The sequence below is a fragment of the Nerophis lumbriciformis genome, linkage group LG03, assembly GCF_033978685.3.
Source record: "Nerophis lumbriciformis linkage group LG03, RoL_Nlum_v2.1, whole genome shotgun sequence".
NCBI classification, from domain to species: domain Eukaryota; kingdom Metazoa; phylum Chordata; class Actinopteri; order Syngnathiformes; family Syngnathidae; genus Nerophis; species Nerophis lumbriciformis.
Genome location: NC_084550.2, coordinates 20700468 through 20719895, shown reverse-complemented (window position 1 = coordinate 20719895; position 19428 = coordinate 20700468). Strand labels below are relative to the sequence as shown.

General features: G+C 41.3%; 1 protein-coding gene across 2 annotated transcripts in view; it reads left to right on the top strand.

The window, feature by feature from the left end:
- The window catches only part of LOC133580825 (glutamate decarboxylase 1-like), a 59792-nt gene extending 41854 nt beyond the window's left edge, over positions 1 to 17938 (top strand). For both annotated transcript variants that reach the window (XM_061935061.1, XM_061935053.1), the window contains 5 exons: positions 1427 to 1505; positions 1599 to 1748; positions 3823 to 3930; positions 4010 to 4099; positions 9870 to 17938. In XM_061935061.1, the coding sequence (XP_061791045.1) occupies positions 1427 to 1505; positions 1599 to 1748; positions 3823 to 3930; positions 4010 to 4099; positions 9870 to 10043 (601 nt within the window). In that variant the 3' untranslated portion in view covers positions 10044 to 17938. The remainder of the gene's footprint in view (positions 1 to 1426; positions 1506 to 1598; positions 1749 to 3822; positions 3931 to 4009; positions 4100 to 9869) is intronic.
- Positions 17939 to 19428: the final 1490 nt, after the last annotated feature.

Sequence of the window (19428 nt, the reverse complement as noted above, 5' to 3'; positions counted from 1 at the left end):
GTTTTGCTGAAATAAGCAGGGGCGTCCATGATAACGTTGCTTGGATGGCAACATATGTTGCGCCAAAAGCTGTATGTACCTTTCAGCATTAATGGCGCCTTCACAGATGTGTAAGTTACCCATGTCTTGGGCACTAATACACCCCCATACCATCACAGATGCTGGCTTTTCAACTTTGCGCCTAAAACAGTCCGGATAGTTCTTTTCCTTTTTGGTCCGGAAGCCACGACATCCGCAGTTTCCAAAAACAATTTTAAATGTGGACTCGTCAGACCACAGAACACTTTTCCACTTTGCATCGGTCCATGTTACAAACCCCGTTTCCATATGAGTTGGGAAATTGTGTTAGATGTAAATATAAACGGAATACAATGATTTGCAAATCCATTTCAACCCATATTCAATTGAATGCACTACAAAGACAACATATTTGATGTTCAAACTCATAAACTTTGTTTATTTTTTGCAAATAATAATTAACTTAGAATTTCATGGCTGCAACACGTGCCAAAGTAGTTGGGAAAGGATATGTTTCATGGCCTTTCCTTTTAACAACACTCAGTCAACGTTTGGGAATTGAGGAGACACATTTTTGAAGCTTCTTAGGTGGAATTCTTTCCCATTCTTGCTTGATGTACAGCTTAAGTTGTTCAACAGTCCGGGGGTCTCCGTTGTGGTATTTTAGGCTTCATAATGCGCCACACATTATCAATGGGAGACAGGTCTGGACTACAGGCAGGCCGGTCTAGTACCCGCACTCTTTTACTACGATGGCTTGGCATCGTTTTGCTGAAATAAGCAGGGGCGTCCATGATAATGTTGCTTGGATGGAAATATATGTTGCGCCAAAACCTGTATGTACCTTTCAGCATTAATGGTGCCTTCACAGATGTGTAAGTTACCCATGCCTTTGGCACTAATACACCCCCATCCACAGATGCTGGTTTTTGAACTTTGCGCCTAAAACAGTCCAGATGGTTCTTTTCCTTTTAGGTCCGGAGGCCACGACGTCCACAGTTTCCAAAAATGTGGACTCGTTAGACCACAGAACACTTTTCCACTTTGCATCAGTCCATGTTAGATGAGCTCAGGCCCAAAGAAGCCCGGCGGCGTTTCTGGGTGTTGTTGATAAATGGCTTTGGCTTTACATTGTAAAGTTTTAACTTGCACTTACAAATGTAGTATTTTTCCCCAAAAAGGCCGTAAAACGTAAAAACAAACATACAAATAAAAATAAATAAAAATTCTCAATAAATAGAAGTGAAGTTTAAAAAAAATGTTAAGTATTGAAAGTGAAAGAAAGTATGTGTTTATTGTTGGCCTATGACATGTTTATGATCGTGTCCCTTTCGGGGTGTATAGTCAATCTAAGGGTTAATGTACCTGTTTTGTATATATATATATGTATCTTGTTTAAACTTTGCAGGGCCAACTCCGTCACATGGAACCCCCACAAGATGATGGGTGTGCCTCTGCAGTGTTCGGCCATCCTGGTCAGAGAGAAGGTAGAGAACACGTCCGACTATAAAAGCTCATTCGTCTCCATCCCTTCCTGCCGTGTGAAGTAGCCTTGAACGGAGATATTTGTGTGTTGGCAGGGACTGATGGGAGGGTGCAACTCCATGTGTGCCGGTTATTTGTTCCAACCGGACAAGCAGTACGACGTCACGTACGACACCGGCGACCAAGCCATCCAGTGTGGTCGCCATGTCGACATATTCAAGTTCTGGCTCATGTGGAAGGCCAAGGTAACGGGACAGACCGTTAGAATGTGCCTATGAACGAGTGGCGGTTCGAGCTTATGTTATTATTTTTGTTCCGCCTTATTAGGTAGGTCGTTTGTTTATGTTACTTATGCATCTTGATGATGGGTGTAATGTTTAAGACTGAGGTAGGCAAACATTTTGACTCGGGGGCCACATTGAGAGAAAAAATGTGTCTGGGGGGCCAATGTGTATGTGTGTATAAATCATACATACACATTTACAGTAGCTGTGTGTTTGGGTCCCTTTTTTTCAGGGAACAATGGTAAACAATATTAAAATGACATGGCAGGCCATGTTAGAATGATGGGACAGGCCACTTTAAAATGATGTGGCGGTCCATATTATAATAATGTGGTGGGGCACGTTAAAATGGTGTGGCAGGCCACTTTAAATGGTGTGGTAGGCCATATTAGAATGATGTGGTGGGGCACATTAAAATGAAGTGGTGGTCCATATAATAATGTGGTGGGGCACGTTAAAATGATGTGGCAGCCCACAATAAATGGTGTGGTAGGCCATGTTAGAATGATGTGGTGGGGCACATTAAATGGTGTGGTAGGCCATATTAGAATGATGTGGTGGTACACATTAAAATTATGTGGCAGGCCATTTAAATGGTGTGGTAGGCCATATTAGAATCATGTGGCGAACCACGTTAAAATTATGTGGTAGGGCACGTTAAAATCATGTGGTAGGCCATATTAGAATGATGTGGTGGGGCACATTAAAATTATGTGGCAGACCACTTTAAATGGTGTGGTAGGCCATATTAGAATGATGTGGCGGGGCACATTAAAATGATGTGGCAGGCAACGTTAAATGGTGTGGTCGGTCATTTTAGAATGATGTGACGAACCACATTAAAATTATGTGGTAGGGCACATTAAAATCATGTGGCGAACCACATTGAAATGATGTGGTAGGCCATATTAGAATGATGTGGCGGTGCACATTAAAATTATGTGACAGGCCATAATTAAATGGTGTGGCAGTCCATATTACAATGATATGGTGGGGCACGTTAAAATGAAGTGGCAGTTCATATTATAATGATGTGGTGGGGCACAAAAAATTATGTGGCAGAGTACATTAAATGGTGTGGTAGGCCATATTAGAATGATGTGGTGGGGCACATTAAAATGATGTGGCAGGCAACGTTAAATGGTGTGGTAGGCCATTTTAGAATGATGTGGCGAACCACATTAAAATGATGTGGTAGGGCACATTAAAATCATGTGGCGAACCACGTTGAAATGATGTGGTAGGCCATATTAGAATGATGTGGTGGGGCACATTAAATGGTGTGGTAGGCCATATTAGAATGATGTGGTGGTGCACATTACAATGATGTGACAGGCCATATTAAATGGTGTGGTAGGCCATATTAGAATCATGTGGCGAACCACGTTAAGATTATGTGGTAGGGCACATGAAAATCATGTGGCGAACCACATTAAAATTATGTGGTAGGCCATATTAGAATGATGTGGTGGTGCACATTAAAATGATGTCACAGGCCACTTTAATGGTGTGGTAAGCCATATTAGAATTATGTGGCAGTCCATTTTACAATGATATGGTGGGGCACATTAAAATTAAGTGGCGGTCCATATTATAATGATGTGGTGGGCACATTAAAATTATGTGACAGGCCACTTTAAATGGTGTGGTAGGCCATATTAGAATGATGTGGTGAACCACATTAAAATGATCTGGTATGCCATATTAGAATGATGTGGTGGGGCACATTAAAATTACATGGTGGAACACAGAATGATGTGGCGGGGCACAATAAAATAATGTGGCGGACCACATTAAAATAATGTGGCGGACCACATTAAAATGATATGCGAGACCACATTAAAATGATATGCGGGCCCACATAAAATAATGTGGCGGACCACATGGCCGCCGGGCCTTGAGTATGACACCTGTGACTTAAAGCATGGCAATAAGCCAAGAGACAGCTCTTATCTCAAGACACTCTTAAGTAGAGGTACCATTCTACTGAATAAACGATACCGTGACAATGGCATTAATGTGTTCCTCCTCCCAGGGCACCATTGGATTCGAGCAGCACATCGACAGATGCTTGGATCTGTCCCAGTACCTGTACAACAAGATCAAGAACAGAGAGGGCTACCAGATGGTGTTTGATGGAGTGGTAAGTCAGACTGTTATGGGCATGCATCAAGCTGTTGTTTTTTCTGCACCCTCACATGTGTGACTACTCCTGTCTGCAGCCCCAACACACCAACGTCTGCTTCTGGTATATTCCACCCAGCCTGAGGGGCATGCCGGAGAGCGAGGAGAGGCGAGAAAAGCTCCACAGGGTGAGACCCCACCGCCTATAGTCTTCTTCAACCCTCTTCAATTCAGCCCGCAAGGCTTTTTCATATATTTTGCAAGTCAGCGGGCTGATAGTTGCCAGGTGGCTGACAAAAGTATCTCAATTGCACAGCGTAGACTTATATGACCCAGTCCAAACAACCTTCCCTAGTCATGGTGCGGGGGGGAAAACATCCAACCAGCACAAAAATTCAACATATATGGTCACACATAACACATCCTTCTCATATAACTTTGTGGATATTATAGTAAAAAAAACGTCTAATCAGCATAAAATAAAATAAAATACACCCATTTATGGGTGTACTCAAAGACCTTTATGAAGAAAACAAACAAGGAACCCAGATTTCCCTTGCCCGGACGCGGGTCACCGGGGCCCCCCTCTGGAGCCAGGCCCCGAGGTGGGGCACGATGGCGAGCGCCTGGTGGCCGGGCCTGTCCCCATGGGGCCCGGCCGGGCACAGCCCGAAGAGGCAACGTGGGTCCCCCCTCCAATGGGCTCACCACCCATAGCAGGGGTCATAGAGGTCGGGTGCAATGTGAGCTGGGCGGAAGCCGAGGGCAGGGCACTTGGCGGTCCGATCCTCGGCTACAGAAGCTAGCTCTTGTTACGTGGAACGTCACCTCGCTGGGGGGGAAGGAGCCTGAGCTAGTGCGCGAGGTGGAGAAGTTCCGGCTAGATATAGTCGGACTCACTTCGACGCACAGCAAGGGCTCTGGAACCAGTTCTCTTGAGAGGGGCTGGACTCTCTTCCACTCTGGCGTTGCCGGCAGTGAGAGGCGACGGGCTGGGGTGGCAATTCTTGTTTCCCCCCGGCTCAGAGCCTGTACGTTGGAGTTCAACCCGGTGGACGAGAGGGTAGCTTCCCTCCGCCTTCGGGTGGGGGAACGGGTCCTGACTGTGGTTTGCGCTTACGCGCCAAACCGCAGCTCAGAGTACCCACCCTTTTTGGATTCACTCGAGGGAGTACTTGAGAGTGCTCCCCCAGGTGATTCCCTCATTCTACTGGGGGACTTCAATGCTCATGTTGGCAGCGACAGTGAAACCTGGAGAGGCGTGATTGGGAAGAATGGCTGCCCGGATCTGAACCCGAGTGGTGTTTTGTTATTGGACTTTTGTGCCCGTCACAGATTGTCCATAACGAACACCATGTTCAAACAGAAGGGTGTCCATATGTGCACTTGGCACCAGGACACCCTAGGCCGCAGTTCCATGATCGACTTTGTAGTTGTGTCATCGGATTTGCAGCCTCATGTTTTGGACACTCGGGTGAAGAGAGGGGCGGAGCTTTCTACCGATCACCACCTGGTGGTGAGTTGGCTGCGATGGTGGGGGAGGATGCCGGACAGACCTGGCAGGCCCAAACGCATTGTGAGGGTTTGCTGGGAACGTCTGGCAGAGTCTCCTGTCAGAGAGAGTTTCAATTCCCACCTCCGGAAGAACTTTGAACATGTCACGAGGGAGGTGCTGGACATTGAGTCCGAATGGACCATGTTCCGCGCCTCTATTGTCGAGGCGGCTGATTGGAGCTGTGGCCGCAAGGTAGTTGGTGCTTGTCGTGGCGGTAATCCTAGAACCCGTTGGTGGACACCGGCGGTGAGGGATGCCGTCAAGCTGAAGAAGGAGTCCTATCGGGTTCTTTTGGCTCATAGGACTCCTGAGGCAGCGGACAAGTACCGACAGGCCAAGCGGTGTGCGGCTTCAGCGGTCGCAGAGGCAAAAACTCGGACATGGGAGGAGTTCGGTGAGGCCATGGAAAACGACTTCCGGACGGCTTCGAAGCAATTCTGGACCACCATCCGCCGCCTCAGTGCACTATCAACACCGTGTATGGCGAGGATGGTGTTCTGGTGACCTCGACTGCGGATGTTGTGGATCGGTGGAGGGAATACTTCGAAGACCTCCTCAATCCCACCAACACGTCTTCCTATGAGGAAGCAGTGCCTGGGGAGTCTGTGGTGGGCTCTCCTATTTCTGGGGCTGAGGTTGCTGAGGTAGTTAAAAAGCTCCTCGGTGGCAAGGCCCCGGGGGTAGATGAGATCCGCCCGGAGTTCCTTAAGGCTCTGGATGCTGTGGGGCTGTCTTGGTTGACAAGACTCTGCAGCATCGCGTGGACATCGGGGGCGGTACCACTGGATTGGCAGACCGGGGTGGTGGTTCCTCTCTTTAAGAAGGGGAACCGGAGGGTGTGTTCTAACTATCGTGGGATCACACTCCTCAGCCTTCCCGGTAAGGTCTATTCAGGTGTACTGGAGAGGAGGCTACGCCGCATAGTCGAACCTCGGATTCAGGAGGAACAGTGTGGTTTTCGTCCTGGTCGTGGAAGTGTGGACCAGCTCTATACTCTCGGCAGGGTCCTTGAGGGTGCATGGGAGTTTGCCCAACCAGTCTACATGTGTTTTGTAGACTTGGAGAAGGCATTCGACCGTGTCCCTCGGGAAGTCCTGTGGGGAGTACTCAGAGAGTACGGGGTATCGGACTGTCTGATTGTGGCAGTCCGCTCCCTGTATGATCAGTGCCAGAGCTTGGTCCGCATGGCCGGTAGTAAGTCGGACACGTTTCCAGTGAGGGTTGGACTCCGCCAAGGCTGCCCTTTGTCACCAATTCTGTTCATAACTTTTATGGACAGAATTTCTAGGCGCAGTCAAGGCGTTGAGGGGATCTGGTTTGGTGGCTGCAGGATTAGGTCTCTGCTTTTTGCAGATGATGTGGTCCTGATGGCTTCATCTGGCCAGGATCTTCAGCTCTCACTGGATCGGTTCGCAGCTGAGTGTGAAGCGACTGGGATGAGAATCAGCACCTCCAAGTCCGAGTCCATGGTTCTCGCCCGGAAAAGGGTGGAGTGCCATCTCTGGGTTGGGGAGGAGATCTTGCCCCAAGTGGAGGAGTTCAAGTACCTCGGAGTCTTGTTCACGAGTGGGGGAAGAGTGGATCGTGAGATCGACAGGCGGATCGGTGCGGCGTCTTCAGTAATGCGGACGCTGTATCGATCCGTTGTGGTGAAGAAGGAGCTGAGCCGGAAGGCAAAGCTCTCAATTTACCGGTCGATCTATGTTCCCATCCTCACCTATGGTCATGAGCTTTGGGTTATGACCGAAAGGACAAGATCACGGGTACAAGCGGCCGAAATGAGTTTCCTCCGCCGGGTGGCGGGGCTCTCCCTTAGAGATAGGGTGAGAAGCTCTGCCATCCGGGAGGAGCTCAAAGTAAAGCCGCTGCTCCTCCACATCGAGAGGAGCCAGATGAGGTGGTTCGGGCATCTGGTCAGGATGCCACCCGAACGCCTCCCTAGGGAGGTGCTTAGGGCACGGTCGACCAGTAGGAGGCCGCGGGGAAGACCCAGGACACGTTGGGAAGACTATGTCTCCCGGCTGGCCTGGGAACGCCTCGGGGTCCCACGGGAAGAGCTGGACGAAGTGGCTGGGGAGAGGGAAGTCTGGGCTTCCCTGCTTAGGCTGCTGCCCCCGCGACCCGACCTCGGATAAGCGGAAGAAGATGGATGGATGGATGGACACCCATTTAAACCCATTACAAGGTATGATGGTAAAAATGCAAAACACTCTCTCTACACTTATCCATGTTTCGCGCATTTAGGCTGCTTGATTTTTCTGAGTGTTTGAAAAACTTTAAGGAGAAAGTAAACGAGTTAGTGGTCGAATTTTCACATACTCTTAATAACCAATTATAATATTTATACATCCATTATATTATTATAATAATATGTAATCATATACATACATACACACACATTATATATATATATATATATATATATATATATATATATATATATATATATATATATATATATATATATATATGTATATGTATATGTATATATATATATATATATATATATATATATGTAAATATGTACATACATACATACATACATACATAAAATTATATATATATAAATAAAAAAATACATATATATATATAAATAAATATCTAAATAAATAAATAAATACATATATATATATATAAATAAATAAATACATATATATACATGTATATATATATATAAATAAGTAAATACATTATATATATGTATTTATTTATATATACATATATATATATATATATACACACATATATATATATATATATATATATATATATATATATATATATATATATATATATATACACACATATATATATATATATATATATATATATATATACATACATACATACATACATATATATATATATATATATATATATATATATATATATATATATATATATATATATATATATATATATATATATATATATGTCTTAATAAGGTTATCCAAAAAATAGTGCTCGATACCGTAGTAGAGCGCAATATATGTATGTGTGGGAAAAAAATCACAAGACTACTTCATCTCTACAGGCCTGTTTCATGAGGGGGTTCCCTCAATCATCAGGAGATTTTAATGGGAGCATTCACATACCATGGTTTATATAGGGCACAGAGTGGGTGGGTACAGGCTGGCGAAATTGTATCAGCATGCCGCCACAGACGGAAACACCTCCTAGGTAACACATGAGCCAATCACCACGCCCCTACGCCAGCCTGTACCCACCCACCCTGTGCCCTATATAAACCATGGTATGTGAATGCTCCCATTAAAATCTCCTGATGATTGAGGGAACCCCCTCATGAAACAGGCCTGTAGAGATGAAGTAGTCTTGTGATTTTTTTTCCCCACACATACATATATATATATATATATATATATATATATATATATATATATATATATGTATATATATATATTTATATATATATATATATATATATATATATATATATATATATATATATATATATATATATATATATATATATATGTATGTATACGTTGGGTCAGGAAAAAACACAGAGGCTATTTCATCCCTACAAGCCTGTTTCGCAGGTTTCTCTGTTCTTCAGGGGATTTTATTGAGGGGTTTGTGGTTGTTACATATATATATAGGGTACATTACACGGGGGTGTGGCCATTGTTACACAGTAGTGCCTTGCTTCTGTGTAACAATGGCCATACCCCGTGTAATGTACCCTATATATATATATATATATATATATATATATATATATATATATATATATATATATATATATATATATACAACCACAGACACTTCAATAAAATCCCCTGAAGAGCAGAGAAACCAGCGAAACAGGCTTGTAGGGATGAAATAACCACTGTGATTTTTCCTGACCTAACGTATATTCCGCTCTACCCCGGTATTGAGCACTGTATAACGGGTAAACCACAGAAACCTCGACTATACTGTATATGTATGTGTATATATATATATATATATATATATATATATATATATATATATATATATATATATATATATACATACATATACACACACACACACACACACGTTAGGTCAGGAAAAAACACAGAGGCTGTTTCATCCCTACAAGCCTGTTTCGCAGATTTCTTTTTTTTTTTTTTTTTTCATAAAGTAATACAATCATGTGTGCTTACGGACTGTATCCCTGCAGACTGTATTGATCTATATTGATATATATTGTATATATTGTGTTTTTTATGTTGATTTAATTAAAGAAAAATTAAAAAATTTAAAAATAAATTCATTTTTTTATTTTTTTATTCATTTTGCGGCCCGGTACCAATCGGTCCGCGGACCGGTATCGGGCCGCGGCCCGGTGGTTGGGGACCACTGGTCTACAGCATTGAACATCACGTATGCCTAACCTCTTTTTGTTTCACCGCCAGGTCGCACCAAAGATTAAGGCCCTGATGATGGAGTCGGGGACCACCATGGTGGGCTACCAGCCTCAGGGTAATAAGGTCAACTTCTTCCGCATGGTGGTCTCCAACCACGCGGCCACTCAGTCCGACATCGACTTCCTCATCGAGGAGCTGGAGAGGCTGGGTCAGGACCTGTAGACCGCCTGGCGCCATGTGTCGCGTTTCTATGGCGCGGCTTTCGGACTGCTCCCCACCTGAAAAGAACTCAACGGCAAGACTGCGACCCCCCCAACCCCCGCAACCCCATTTGTCCTCCTCCAGGTGTAACCCGCATAGTTCCAGGTAACCGATGGACGTGTGCCGGGTATTCCTTGTACTTGCGTGTGTTCAATCGTGTGTCGTTCGATGTAGATTGTGGTTCGATACGCAGAAAAAAAGCACAGATCTCACACAGTATCATAAGAGGATTTTTCCAACCACGTGTACATAGTGTTTAGTATGATATTTATCGAAGATTATAATGAACATAGGCGGTCTTCGTTTTGTACGACGATCCGAAACTCATTGTCCTTGAGCATTTAAAGGATCTGCTCCTACGGTCATCAGTAAGCGGTGTAGTGGTCTCGTTATTGAGACGGGAGGGTTGCCAGAGGTTTCGTTGCAAGACCAGTATCAACCTGTGAGCCTTATGTGGATTTAGGAGAAGGCTAAATGTTTGAAACCTTAAATGAAAGTGACGTATTTAAGGCCGATAATAATGAGGGGTGTCCCAATCCGATCGGTGTGATATCAGCAAAACAAGTATCAAACGATATTCGTTAGATTCTAAAATTTTGTGCAAAGCTGGACAGTAGTGATGTGCGGATCGATACTGAAACGTCGATACCGGCTCCGTATGCTTTACTATTGATTCTTAAATCAAACTATCGATTATTTTAACACTTTTGTTGTTTGAGATAATATACAAGCCAAAAGTTTGGACACACCTTCTACTCATTCAATGGGTTTTCTTTATTTTCATGACAATTTACATTGTAGATTGTCCCTGAAGGCATCAAAACTATGAATGAACACATGTGGAGATTGTCCCTGAAGGCATCAAAACTATGAACGAACACATGTGGAGATTGTCCCTGAAGGCATCAAAACTATGAATGAACACATGTGGAGATTGTCCCTGAAGGCATCAAAACTATGAACGAACACATGTGGAGATTGTCCCTGAAGGCATCAAAACTATGAATGAACACATGTGGAGGTTGTCCCTGAAGGCATCAAAACTATGAACGAACACATGTGGAGATTGTCCCTGAAGGCATCAAAACTATGAATGAACACATGTGGAGTTATGTACTTAACAAAAAAAGGTGAAATAACTGAAAACATGTTTCATATTCTAGTTTCTTCAAAATAGCCGCCCTATCGCTCCGATTACTGCTTTGCACACTCTTGGCATCCTCTCCATGAGCTTCAAGCACACCTGTGAAGTGAAAAACCATTTCAGGTGACGATAGCTCTTGAAGCTCATCCAGAGAATGCCAAGAGTGTGCAAAGCAGTAATCAAGAAGAAAATAAAGAAAAGCCCATTGAATGAGAAGGTGTCCAAACTTTTGGCCTGTACTGTATATCCTCATCAGGACCACAGTGGGGCGGGCCCCGCTATTTGGGCCACCTTCGAGGTACTCAAAGCGCTTTGACGCTATTTCCACATTCACCCATTCACACACTCACACGTTCACACATTGATGCGACCCATCAGGAGCGAAGGGTGAAGTGTCTCGCCCAAGGACACGGCAAACGTGACTACCAACCGAGCCACGCCGTCCCCAGAAGCCCATTAGAAAGTATCCAGTAACAAGCGTGTCCGCATCATTGAACTTCCTGGCGCCGCGGGCTTAATGTATTGGATGTTGGCAAAACAACCGGTGAGGGTTGGACTCCGCCAAGGCTGCCCTTTGTCACCGATTCTGTTCATAACTTTTATGGACAGAATTTCTAGGCGCAGTCAAGACGTTGAGGGGATCCGGTTTGGTGGCTGCAGGATTAGGTCTCTGCTTTTTGCAGATGATTTGGTCCTGATGGCTTCATCTGGCCAGGATCTTCAGCTCTCACTGGATCGGTTCGCAGCTGAGTGTGAAGCGACTGGGATGAGAATCAGCACCTCCAAGTCCGAGTCCATGGTTCTCGCCCGGAAAAGGGTGGAGTGCCATCTCCGGGTTGGGGAGGAGATCTTGCCCCAAGTGGAGGAGTTCAAGTACCTCGGAGTCTTGTTCACGAGTGAGGGAAGAGTGGATCGTGAGATCGACAGGCGGATCGGTGCGGCGTCTTCAGTAATGCGGACGCTGTATCGATCCGTTGTGGTGAAGAAGGAGCTGAGCCGGAAGGCAAAGCTCTCAATTTACCGGTCGATCTACGTTACCATCCTCACCTATGGTCATGAGCTTTGGGTTATGACCGAAAGGACAAGATCACGGGTACAAGCGGCCGAAATGAGTTTCCTCCGCCGGGTGGCGGGGCTCTCCCTTAGAGATAGGGTGAGAAGCTCTGTCATCCGGGGGGAGCTCAAAGTAAAGCCGCTGCTCCTCCACATCGAGAGGAGCCAGATGAGGTGGTTCGGGCATCTGGTCAGGATGCCACCCGAGCGCCTCCCTAGGGAGGTGTTTAGGGCACGTCCGACCGGTAGGAGGCCACGAGGAAGACCCAGGACACGTTGGGAAGACTATGTCTCCCGGCTGGCCTGGGAACGCCTCGGGATCCCCCGGGAGGAGCTGGACGAAGTGGCTGGGGAGAGGGAAGTCTGGGCTTCCCTGCTTAGGCTGCTGCCCCCGCGACCCGACCTCGGATAAGCGGAAGAAGATGGATGGATGGATGGATGGATGGATGGATGTTGGCAAAAGACAAATTACTGCTCCTCTTCAAAATCTGCCGTAAGTTTAGTGTTTTTCATACCTTCGCCTTCTAGAACATTTCCCAGTACAAAATAATAATGTTGATTTCCTATCAGAATAATATCGGTATCGGCCAATACGGTAATGAAAAAGTTGTATCGGGACACCCCTAATAATAATGATAATAATAATAATGATAATAATAATAATAACAACAATAATAATATTAATTAACATGGATATTATTATTTTGATTACATTACTTATTATTATTATTACTTATTATTATTATTATTATCACTATAATAATAGTAAAGGGTGGTTTAAGTGGTGGTAGATGGTAGCAGCAAGTGAGATTATAAAAAGGGATAAAAATAAGGAATTTTAAAAAATTAATGTTGTATTTAATTCCTGTATTTAGTGTTTCTATTGCTGTATTTTATGTCCTCGGAACGTCGGAAACCCGAGGACCACCTATACATGAGGTACTAAAACGAATGGAGAAAGGAACCTCTGTCACAACGTCTGTGATCACGTCTGCATTTTTAAAATGCTGGCTCGTTGTCTGTTTCATATGCAATCTTGTGATAAATGTGTTATAAATAATATTTATGATAATATATATATACATACATATATAAAGAGGCATTTCCATTGTACACTGATTCAGGTATTGAAACGTAAATGTATCCTCACGTGTAGTTCATGGTGATGATTTGTATTATGTAAATCACAGGACATCTCCACATATAGTGACTTTTGTCAGCCAAAGAAAGAGAATAGAGGCGGAAATAGTGCGAGTCGTTATTCCCCCACGTATAACTTATTAGATGTTTGTAACCTTTGGACCCCGTAACGGCGATGCAATTTTTCATGTGCGCTTCTTTCCGTCATTTGTTGAGTCTTTGAATGTCCGAGGGGGACCGACGGGATGGAGAAAAAGACGTCTTTACTTTCCTCCGGCTGGTGTTTTTATTCCAGCAAGGAGAAGTACGTGCGAAATTCTGTATCCCTGAAATATTCGGTATCCCCTACCGTGGGCGCGCTTGGGGGCGGAGCTCTGTGCTTTGTTCAGAGAGCGGCAGCACTTTCGTGTTATAAGCGATGTCAATGATTATACATATTATGTATCCCCTGCTAACCTTTTTTTCGATTAATAATATTAGTCTAGAATAAAACGTATATTGTTAATACATCAATTGAGGAAAATAGAGGGGGGACACATTTTATGGCAGCACAGAAATATGCTAAAATATTATGTATCCCCTACTAACTTTTTTTCGATTAATAATATTAGTCTAGAATAAAACGTATATTGTTAATACATCAATTGAGGAAAATAGAGGGGGGACACATTTTATGGCAGCACAGAAATATGCTAAAATATTATGTATCCCCTACTAACTTTTTTTGTAATTAATAATATGAGTCCAAATGTACACATTTAGCTGTAAATTATACTAAAACTGTACATAATAAACCACATGAAGTTACAACATAATTTGAGGAAATTAGAAGGGGGACACATTTTATGGCAGCACAAAAATATGCTAAAATATTATGTATCCCCAACTAACTTTTTTTGTAATTAATAAAATGAGTCCAAATGTACACATTTAGCTGTACATGATACTAAAAGTGTACATAATAAACTACATGAAGTTACCACATAATTTGAGGGAAATAGAAGGGGGACACATTTTATGGCAGCACAAAATAATGCTAAAATATTATGTATCCCCTAAATTTTTCTGTAATTAATAAAATGAGTCCAAATGTACACGTTTAGCTGTACATGATACTAAAAGTGTACATAATAAACCACATGAAGTTACTACATCATTTGAGAGAAATAGAAGGGGGACACATTTAATGGCAGCACAGAAATATGCTAAAATATTAAGTATCCCCTAATAACTTTTTTTGTAATTAATAAAATGAGTCCAAATGTACACATTTAACTGTAAATTATACTAAAATTGTACATAATAAACCACATGAAGTTACTACATAGTTTGAGGGAAATAGAAGGAGGACACATTTTATGGCAGCACATAAATATGCTAAAATATTATGTATCCCCTAAATTTTTCTGTAATTAATAAAATGAGTCCAAATGTACACGTTTAGCTGTACATGATACTAAAAGTGTACATAATAAACCACATAAAGTTACTACATAATTTGAGGGAAATAGAAGGGGGACACATTTAATGGCAGCACAGAAATATGCTAAAATATTAAGTATCCCCTACTAACTTTTTTTGTAATTAATAAAATGAGTCCAAATGTACACATTTAGCTGTAAATTATACTAAAATTGTACATAATAAACCACATGAAGTTACTACATAGTTTGAGGGAAATAGAAGGAGGACACATTTTATGGCAGCACAGAAATATGCTAAAATATTATGTATCCCCTACTAACTTTTTTTGTGGTTAATAACATAAGTCCAAATTCACACGTTTTGTTGTTGAAGATGCTAAGTATGTACATAATAAAACACATGATGTTAGTACATCAATTGAGGAAAATAGAGGGGGGGGGACACATTTTATGGCAGCACAGAAATATGCTAAAATATTATGTTTCCCCTAATAACTTTTTCTGTAATTAATTAAATGAGTCCAAATGCATACATTTAGCTGTAAATGATACTAAAAGTGTACACAATAAACCACATGACGTCACTACATAATTTGAGGGAAATAGAATGGGGACACCTGTTATGGCAGCACAGAAATATGCTAAAATATTATGTATATAGCAGTATATTGCCCTCAAATGATGTATAACTTCATGTGGTTTATTATGTACACTTTTAGTATCATTTACAGCTAAATGTGTACATTTGGACTCATTTTATTAATGACAAAAAAAGTTAGTAGGGGAATACATAGTATTTCAGCATATTTCTGTGCTGCCATAAAATGTGTCCCCCTTCTATTTTCCTCAAATGATGTAGCAACTTCATGTGGTTTATTATGTACACTTTTCGTATCATTTACATTTTAAGTATTATGTACACTTTTAGTATCATTTACAGCTAAATATGTATATTTGGACTCATTTTATTAATGACAAAAAAGTTAGTAGGGGATACATAATATTTCAGCATGTTTCTCTGGTGCCATAAAATGTGTCCCCCTTCTATTTTCCTCCAATGATGTAGTAACTTCATGTGGTTTATTACGTACACCTTTAGTATCATTTACAGCTGAATGTGTACATTTGGACTCATTTTATTAATTACAAAAAAAGTTAGTAGGGGATACATAATATTTTAGCATATTTCTGTGCTGCCATAAAATGTGTCCCCCTTCTATTTTCCTCAAATTATGTAGTAACTTCATGTGGTTTATTATGTACACTTTTAGTATAATTTACAGCTAAATATGTACATTTGGACTCATTTTATTAATTACAAAAAAAGTTAGTAGGGGATACATAATATTTTAGCATATTTCTGTGCTACCATAAAATGTGTTCCCCTTCTATTTTCCTCAAATTATGTAGTAACTTCATGTGGTTTATTATGTACACTTTTAGTATAATTTACAGCTAAATATGTACATTTGGACTCATTTTATTAATTACAAAAAAAGTTAGTAGGGGATACATAATATTTCAGAATGTTTCTGTGCTGCCATAAAATGTGTCCCCCTTCTATTTTCCTCAAATTATGTAGTAACTTCATGTGGTTTATTATGTACACTTTTAGTATCATTTACAGCTAAATGTATGCATTTGGACTCATTTTATTTATTACAAAAAAAGTTAGTAGGGGATACATAATATTTTAGCATATTTCTGTGCTGCAATAAAATGTCTCCCCCTTCTATTTTCCGCAAATGATGTAGTAACTTAGTGTTGTTTATTATGTACACTTTTAGTATCATTTACAGCTAAATATGTACATTTGGACTCATTTTATTAATGACAAAAAAAGTTAGTAGGGGATACACAATATTTTAGCATATTTCTGTGCTGCCATAAAATGTGTCCCCCTTCTATTTTCCGCAAATGATGTAGTAACTTAGTGTTGTTTATTATGTACACTTTTAGTATCATTTACAGCTAAATATGTACATTTGGACTCATTTTATCAATGACAAAAAAAGTTAGTAGGGGATACATAATATTTCAGCATATTTCTGTGCTGCCATAAAATGTGTCCCCCTTCTATTTTCCTCAAATTATGTAGTAACTTCATGTGGTTTATTGTGTACACTTTTAGTATAATTTACAGATAAATATGTACATTTGAACTCATTTTATTAATTACAAAAAAAGTTAGTAGGGGATGCATAGTATTTCAGCATATTTCTGTGCTGCCATAAAATGTGTCCCCCTTTCTAATTTTAACTCTATCAAGATAAAGAAATAACATCAAATCACAGGATGTTATTTATGTAGTTTACTAATTTTTCTCGACTGGTGCACTAACATCACGTGGTTTTTTTGGGTTTTTTTTTACATATGTAGCATCATCTGCAAAGATACAAAGAATTGCTATTGCGACATCTAGTGGACACATTTAGAACAGCAGTTTATTTCATTAAAAAATTTCGGCTCATTTTTATATTTAGCAAACTCAGATACAAGTACACCACGTAACGTACGGGTGATCAAAAGCATTTGTTCGGGTAGGAACGTCGCATGTTACACTTTTATCATTTTTGACAATCAAAGAATGATGGTAATAATCCACATTTTGTATCTTTGACATCGCTAATAACACGTCTGAACAAGGCACAGATTCAAAATATTTCAGGGATACAGAATTTTCGCACGACGCCGGGATGTGAGAATGTACTCTCTTGTCGGAATTCTAATGCATTTACTGTAATATACTATATTTATAGTACTGTAGTCGCTGTATTCCCAGTATGACGGGAGTGAAGTGGAATATCTCGTTTAAGGAGTTCCTCTCGTCTTTGTCTTTGCACTATGTTCACCTTTCTTCCATTTGTAAATGGACGTGTATAATTGCAGTATTCTACAGCGTTGGAGAAGAGTCACCGGGGGGGGGTCGTCGTGTAAATGGTACATAAATCGTATTTGAAATAGTTTGCTGCGAGTGACTCCTGTAAAGTGGGTTTCGGCCATGCTGTGGAGGAATGTTGCACGGGAGATACTCTGGAGGCACTTTAACAAAGATCACACAATCTCTAATGTTTAATAAAGTCTATTAATATCAACTCTCTGATTTTGTCGAGTGTTTTTTTCGGAACCTACATTTACAGTACAGGCCAAAAGTTATGGACTCACCTTCTCATTCTATGCTATTTATACACTAGAAAAATGTTGGGTTAAAAAAAAATAACCCCATTTTAACCCAACTGACTTAGACTTAGACTTCCTTTCATTGTCATTCAAATTAGAACTTTGCAGTACAGATGAGAACAAAATGTTGTTGCATTAGATCGTTGTAGTGCAGGATAAAAGAGCAATAAGGTGCAGATATAGATAAATAGATCACTGTACATACAGTCGCGATCAAAAGTCATACTTGCCAACCCTCCCGGATTTTCCGGGAGACTCCCGAAATTCAGCGCCTCTCCCGAAAACCTCCCGGGGACAAATATTCTCCCGAAAATCTCCCGAAATTCAGGCGGAGCTGGAGGGGGCGTGGCCACCAGCTCCATGCGGACCTGAGTGACGTCAGGTGCGCAACACCACGTAAATCGTTGGCCAACCAAAAAGTAACCCCAGTACGCTATAGCCAACATTCACCAGGAGATGGCAACAGACAAACATAGATCACTATTACATTCCTCCCCTTTTAGAAATGTATAGAAGTTACTCAAAATAAATAAACAACTCAACCAAAAAATGCAGCAGCTCAATTAAAAAACTGTACTTAAGCCACATTCTTTTCTTTTTTTTTAGTACTGAACTCTTAACCCTCATTTGTAAACAATAACATGCTTATTATACAAACAGTATTTGTACACCTTTAACACAGATTTTTATACTGTCTTCAGAGATTCAGTTTTTTTGGTGGTACTCGAAACCTTTCTGGGTACCTGCGAAAGGGTGTTCAGCATGGTTAGAAAAATAGTGACAGAGAATAGAACAAGGATGGACAATTCAACCCTTAACTCAACAATGAGTAGATGAGTGTTATGTGTGTGTATATGTGTAAATAAATGAACACTGAAATTCAAGTATTTATTTTTATTTATTTATATATATATATATATATATATATATATATATATATATATATATATATATATATATATATATATATATATATATATATATAAAATAAATATATATATATATAGCTACTTGACTTGATGAATTCTAGCTGTAAATATACTCCTCCCCTCTTAGCCCCGCCCCCAACCACGCCCCCGCCCCACCCCGACCACGCCCCCCACTCCCCACCTCCCGAAATCGGAGGTCTCAAGGTTGGCAAGTATGGTTTATTGTTAGGCAGTTTCATTAACGTCCTCCCAGCGCGGCAACAACACACAACAACAGCAATCACGTTTTCGTCTACCGTAAAGCAGTTCGTCTGCCGTAAACAGCAATGTTGTGACACTCTTAAACAGGACAATACTACCATCTATAACATCAATAACATCTAGGGCTTTTAGAGAGTGCAGTGCACAACTGCGCACACAACAAGGAGACGAAGCAGAAGAACGAGGAAGATACAGCCATGGCGACGCCGACGACG